General features: G+C 43.1%; 1 protein-coding gene across 1 annotated transcript in view; it reads right to left on the reverse strand.

Moving 5' to 3' along the window:
* DDX17 (DEAD-box helicase 17) overlaps positions 1 to 6,270 on the reverse strand; it is an 18,157-nt gene continuing 11,887 nt past the window's right edge. Inside the window, exons 12-14 of the mRNA XM_014307353.2 lie at positions 5,846 to 5,905; positions 1,416 to 1,655; positions 1 to 796 (exon numbers count right to left, since the gene is read on the reverse strand). Of these exons, the coding sequence (XP_014162828.1) occupies positions 360 to 796; positions 1,416 to 1,655; positions 5,846 to 5,905 (737 nt within the window). The 3' untranslated portion in view covers positions 1 to 359. The remainder of the gene's footprint in view (positions 797 to 1,415; positions 1,656 to 5,845; positions 5,906 to 6,270) is intronic.

A 6,270-nucleotide genomic window follows, 5' to 3' on the forward strand; every position in this document is an offset into this window, starting at 1 on the left:
TAATGTGTTACACAATAGAAACTTCTTTCCCTCAAAAGCAAATTTTCCCACAAACCTTAGACACCAAGATGATCCAGTTGGAACCTATCTGCCTTATACCCTTTTCTTTTAGAAAAAATAAGATTTCCGAATTCCTCAACATGCAAGACAAAAATAATAAATTTTCCAGTCAAATATATATATATCTTAAAAAAAAAAAAAAAAAAAAGAGGACAGGGTCATTAATGTGGGCTGGGGGCCATTTTTGATAGGCTCAAAGGATTTGGATAGTGAATTCTAAGTCTAACCTGTATGAGAGACATCACAATGGGAAAGAAGAGAAAGAAAAGGCTCCTTTAAATGTAAGAGGTCTACACTGGTCACCAGCAAGTGGTTTCATTTGCGGGAGGCGGCTGTGGCTGCTGGCCCGAGCGCCCCACCATCCCTGCATACTGCTGTTGGGTAGTGCTCTGTGAGGTTCTCCCAGCCGTGGCAGCTGTGGTGCTGGCACCATAGCCACTAGCACTGTACTCTGCAGTGCCATAGCCACTTGTGCCATAGGCAGCTGCTCCATAGCTCCCTTGAGTGTAACCATACTGGCTCTGTGCTGCCCCAAAAGCAGAATTTGGGCTCCCGTAGGCACTGCCATAGGTCTTGTTGGCTCCGTTGGCAAAACTTTCACCACGCTCACGGTCTCTGAAGCCACCTGAGTCTCTGCGGCCCTCTTTCACTCCCCGGAGCCTCCTGTCACACTCTTCCTGGTACATCAGGTTAGGGTTGTTTACCGAACTGCTCGTTCGGTAACGAGAACGACCTCCTGGCGATGGATACATTAAGATTTAGTGCCATGAACAAGTCTTAAACAATGATCTCTGGTACACTTAGGCCACCCTTTCTCCCCCTTCTACATCTCCAATTTTGCTCCCAAGGAGCACCTTCTTCTGACAGACTGCAACTTTTCTGCACAGCTGTGCAGAACAAGGGTTCTTTATGCATGTGCTTGGAGACAAAGAAACAGAAGAAATTCAGGACTAATTTGGAAGTATAAGGAAACTTCTTATTCCTTCAGGGAACGGGAAGAAAAAGTGTATAAGCTCCTGAAATTCAGTGTATTCCTTTACTGATTTCCATTTTGGACACGCACCTTGTTGCCTGTCATTAGTAGGAGCTGTGAGGAAGTAATTACTTCAAGCAAAATCAGCTCTCTGATGACCTTATAAGAGAAAAAAATTCTACAGCTAAGGTAAAACAAGGGACTGCCTCTCTCTTGGGACAGAAGTACTATGTCTATATTAAGTGTTGGGACCTCAAGTACAGAACAGCTTTATTACTAATGTGTTATCTCAGGCCTATACTACTTCCCTACCCTCTTAACATTCCCTCCCTCAAAATGGGGAATGTATGCCCTGTGTAGCCCTTCTCCCTTGTGCCATTACCTCCACCACCACCTCCTCCTCCTCTGTGGTCCACAAGCTGCATCAGCTTTGGATTGATGGCTTGATTGGCTTCTTCCAAGACTTTGATAAGCTCCCTGGCTTGTTTCAGGTTTCCTGGTGTGAAGAAGGTGTAGGCAGTACCTTTGTTGGTACTACGTGCGGTACGGCCAATACGGTGCACATAATCTTCAGAGCTGTTCGGATAGTCGTAGTTTATCACAAATTTAACATCTTCCACGTCTTGTGAAGTGCCCAGGAGCGAAGCACAGTGAAAGGGTGGGGTTGAGGAAAGGGGAGAAGAAGAGAGGACGTGCCAACGAAAGGTGGGGAGCACGAATGCAGGTGACAGTAATAAGAAAAAAAAATACAAAGTTAGTAATTGCACGGAATAAATACAAGACAGACTCATCCCAAAAGAGTAGAAGACTGAAATTTAAGATCATCAGGAACAGAGGTCAGTGTCCTGAAAAAGAACAGCAATTTTAAAGCAGCTTTGCCCTGTACTCAAAGTCATCCTCCCCGGAATGCATTTCTCTGTCTTCTTGTGTCAAAGACACTGACGTCTGTGAATAAGTTAACTGAATTTCGTATTTCTTTTTAACACAATCTGTAAAGTGAAAATGTCACCATCAGACAGAGCAAACTGGGGTGGAGGAAGGGCAGAACTGCCATGGTAAAGCTTTTACTCTGTTGGGAGAAGTCTAACAAAAAATAACAGTAATGAGATCACTTACCTTCCGCTCGGCAACATGAAATAAAAGACAGTCTTAAAAATATTTACTTTTACAGTACTAATAAAATACAGTGGACTAACTCCCCTAACCTAAAGCTTTAGGCATTCAAATCACATTAGTTTTATTCAGCCAACTCATTAAAAATTATTCAGACCTAAAGTACCTTAACTCAGCTTTGTAGTTATCACTAGAATGCATTGCACTAACATTTCTGTGCTGCTCTGTCCAGCTCTGGCAAGCTTGCACAATTTGGATAATATGAGTTCTGTAAGCAATTCCCTACTTCCAGTTCAGATGGAAGCAGGAAATAAAATTATCAAAATGGCTTTGTACACAAAACAGTTTTAAAATTTAAAATTCCAAATGGTGTGTTTTAAGACAAGACTTTGTAAACTTATGTGACAGAAACCAAGTAAATGTTAGTGCAGTGCTTCAGTGAAAGCACCTTAAGTACCAAGAGCACCTATTTGCTATATTGTACAGTATTTTCAAATGCACCATTCTACAGTAAGAGCCCTAACAGCTCATAAAAAAAAAATTTAAAATCTGCATTTTAACAAGAATATTCTGAAAACATCCAAGATAAAACACAGATTTTTGTGATTTCCTTTCCTCTTTTTGTTTTGTTTTAAAGAGAGAAACATTCTCTGTTTGTTACCAGACCGATGCACACTCCCTCCTCCTGTGGGAAACCGCTGCAGCCGATCCCGTCTCTTTGCCTTTTATTTTTGGCGGCCTCCTTTCGAAAACTCCGCCCTCTGACACGGGACCACTGGAGCGCGGGGAGCATGCATCAAGGGTCCGTGGCAGCGAGAAGTCCCCACACACGCTCGCTCTGTGAACTGGCTTAGACGCTTCTCTGTAGCCCCTTTTGGTTGGGAAGCGCCGGAGAACCTGGGCTCAGGTAAAAGTTTCAGGTCCTCCAACGCTTTTTGTCCCCTATTTGGGGCTCTTAGGGGCAATTGTCAAAAAAATGAAGATACAAAAATTACATCCAAAGGGTCAGACTGCATCTATTGCCCAGACTGCATCAATTTCAAAGGGGTTGTAGGAAAAATAAAAACATTGTAGGTTGTTGTGACAAGAGGGGGACTTTATGTCTGTTTCTTATTACAGCAAAGGGGGGGGGCTCCTCAGTCTTTGCTGACTCCAAAGTCCTGAATCACACCAAAAAAAGGGAGTGAGAAGGCAGGTTTCACAGGGGGCTGCGCGAGTCTCCAGCTAAGGTCCTTGATGCAACAGTTTTTTTAAAAAGGGAAAGTGGAGAATAGAGAGGACTACGTGTGACAGATTGCATCTTCACAGCCGGGGTGTAGCTAGACTGACAAGCTCCAGGCTACATGGTCCTCAGCCAGTCCCGTTTTGCACATCCAGTAGCAAGTGACTTGAATTACCAGAGAGGATAGAAGGATGTGCTTTCCTGTCAGAAAGCACAAGGAATTGTAGCTACCAATGCAGACAGAACTGACTTGACTGGGGAGGAGCAGAAAGAATGGGAAGGCAGGAAGAGGAAGATGCAAGGGTTTTTTCCAGACTAGAAAGTGGTCCTGGTAGAGCACACAGCTTGCTGAAGACCAGAGCGTGCACAAGACTCAGCTTCTCCAGTCCAGCGTGCGCCAAAGTGTTTGTGCACACTTGCAATCCTCCTGCACTTTTAGAAAATAATGTAGCAGGATCAGGAATGGAGACTGTAAATCATTTTTGACAGCTACCTGGGAAACATTCCCTTTGCCAGACCATCAGAACATGCTATGGCACAGACAGTCTCCAATTATTAAATGGGACAGATATAAACTAGCAAACACGCTAGTCTACAGCGCTGTTTAGACCATCATTGTAGATGTATCCCCACCCCTGCACTGAGAATAATCTGCAGCTGATATCAAAGCTTCTGTTAAACAAAACAAAACAAATTCAATGTTTTTAGTTTAATAGACTGAAAAAAAAAAAGTAAAAAAAAAAAATCAGTGCAGAGAGAGGACCTCACTCCAGGGAATTATCACAAAGAAGTCATTACGGGACTCAGAACTTACCTGCAAGAAGCTTTTTTGAAACCAATGTTCCATTAGGAAGAGGGAAAGCCCTGGTGACTCAGCCAAAAGGCGCGCGCCCCTGTTTTATGTTATTTAGGTAGAAGCCTTCACTTTCCAGGATCTTGGAGGAAGTCGTCCAGAAGTTTGCCAGTTAAGTGACTTACTTTAAACAGCAAACTCAGGGCCCCAAAACAAGTAGAGATGTTGTTCAGTAACAAGAAACAGACTCTGATACCTTTCCCCCTTAGCTTGGGTGAAGGGGACGATGGGAAGTGAGGAGACTGTTTTCTGAAGTGTTATCCAATTGAGTAGTTTTTGGGGAGAGTGTTGGTTTTTGTTGATTTTTTTTTTGAGGGGGTTGAGGCTGTTTTAAATGTCTAGGCAAGATGCACAAAGAAGCTACCAGCACATAGCAAGCCTGTTTAAAAAATGCTGCTAGAGAAAGCAGCTCTCTTTCATATAAACTGGTTTCAGGCCTCAGTCCCTTCTCCCAACAGGCCCAAGCTCTAACTGCACAGGTCCAGACATGACCCTAGAGGGCAGAGACTGAAGTCCATATAATCACTTCCTGATGAAGTGCTGGACATTTTTTGAGGGGGGAGGGGAAGGAGGGGTGAAGGTTGTGTGAACAAAGGCTGCCAAGTCTGTTAATGGTCTGCCTGTATTAGAGTGACCATATGATGCACAGCACAGCCACCCTTTCAGCATATAAAGAGAGCTCAGGTAACTGAGGCTTTTAACAAACTAGATTCTCTGAGTCAAATCTCCACCCATTTGCAGTCGTTTTGTCTAGAATTTACTACAGTGAGACATTGACTCTCAAGTAGTTTATCGTCTACCACACTCAGGGTGGGCAGAGTATTCAATATCTGTTATTAAACTTAGAGCACTTCAGCAGCCATCCTCCTCTTCTAGGGTGGGCAGATGCATAAGGACTGTGCTCAGCACATGGTGTTTCACAACACAAATATGCTTATTATAAAAGGGGGCACCAACTGATGCATCCAGACAGATCATTTTCATGCCACCAGAACACAGCTGTGCGATTTTGATTCAATTACCCATCTGGGTAACAAGATGTTAAAGGCCATATATCATCTCAGTGGTCCTGCCTAGAAGGAACACAGAGGAGGAGGGAAGGTTACATGTCAAGAGCAAAGATCTGGAGCAGTGCTTTCTCAGATGTGAATACATCTGCAGGGTAAACATGCGTGTACACTGGGGTTGGTATGTTCAAATCTGTGGTGTGCCATACGGGGAGAATATTCGCTATTTGCTGTCGAAATGCTCTCCCACAGCTTCCTACTTGAACTTTATCTGACACGCTCTGAACTGAGAGCAATCCATCCCTAGCATCCAGCAACAAAAGCTGGATTTGGGGAAGAAGTGAGTGTGGTGGAAGGGTTGGGTTGCATAATTGGACGTCTCTTCTCCCTCTTGGCGATCGATTGGTCATGCCTAGGCCTTGCTGCAGACCAAAGCCTGTTCATTAGGAGCAGGAAGAGACTTTGAATATGAAAGAAAAAAAAAAGATTAATGTTAAAAAACGTATTTCACATGTGGGGGAAAATCACGCTTTGAATTTTTTTTTTTTAAGAAACATTTTTCAGTCCAAAGAAGAAAAATATGCAGCAGTAGGCAAGAGTGGTCTATGTGTACAAACCTAGCCCACGAGATGCAACGTCGGTAGCAATGAGGATAGGAGCCTTTCCAGAACGAAACTCTGTAAAACAAAGCATGCTATGAAGTAAGATTTTCCAAGTTACCTGAATTTGATTTACATTACATCATTTTCCAGAAGACAGATAAGGTGGGTCAATTCCAGAAATCCCCACAAGTCAGGATATAATGCCTCACCGATTTTTCAAAATCCACCTGTGTTAAGCAACTTTCCCACTTTGTTTTATCAAAACAAACAAAAAAAGGAACAAGTACTGAAATTAAGAGCACAAAGGCAAGAGAAGTCCTTTTATAGGTGTCTATTTGGTCTAGAGATAAAAACCTGAACAAACCAAACCAATTAAAAAACCAAAAAATCCCAAACAAACAAACAAAAAAACCCCAAAACAACCAACCAAACCCCACCCC

This window comes from Geospiza fortis, unplaced genomic scaffold (genome assembly GCF_000277835.1).
Source record: "Geospiza fortis unplaced genomic scaffold, GeoFor_1.0 scaffold173, whole genome shotgun sequence".
Taxonomy (NCBI): domain Eukaryota; kingdom Metazoa; phylum Chordata; class Aves; order Passeriformes; family Thraupidae; genus Geospiza; species Geospiza fortis.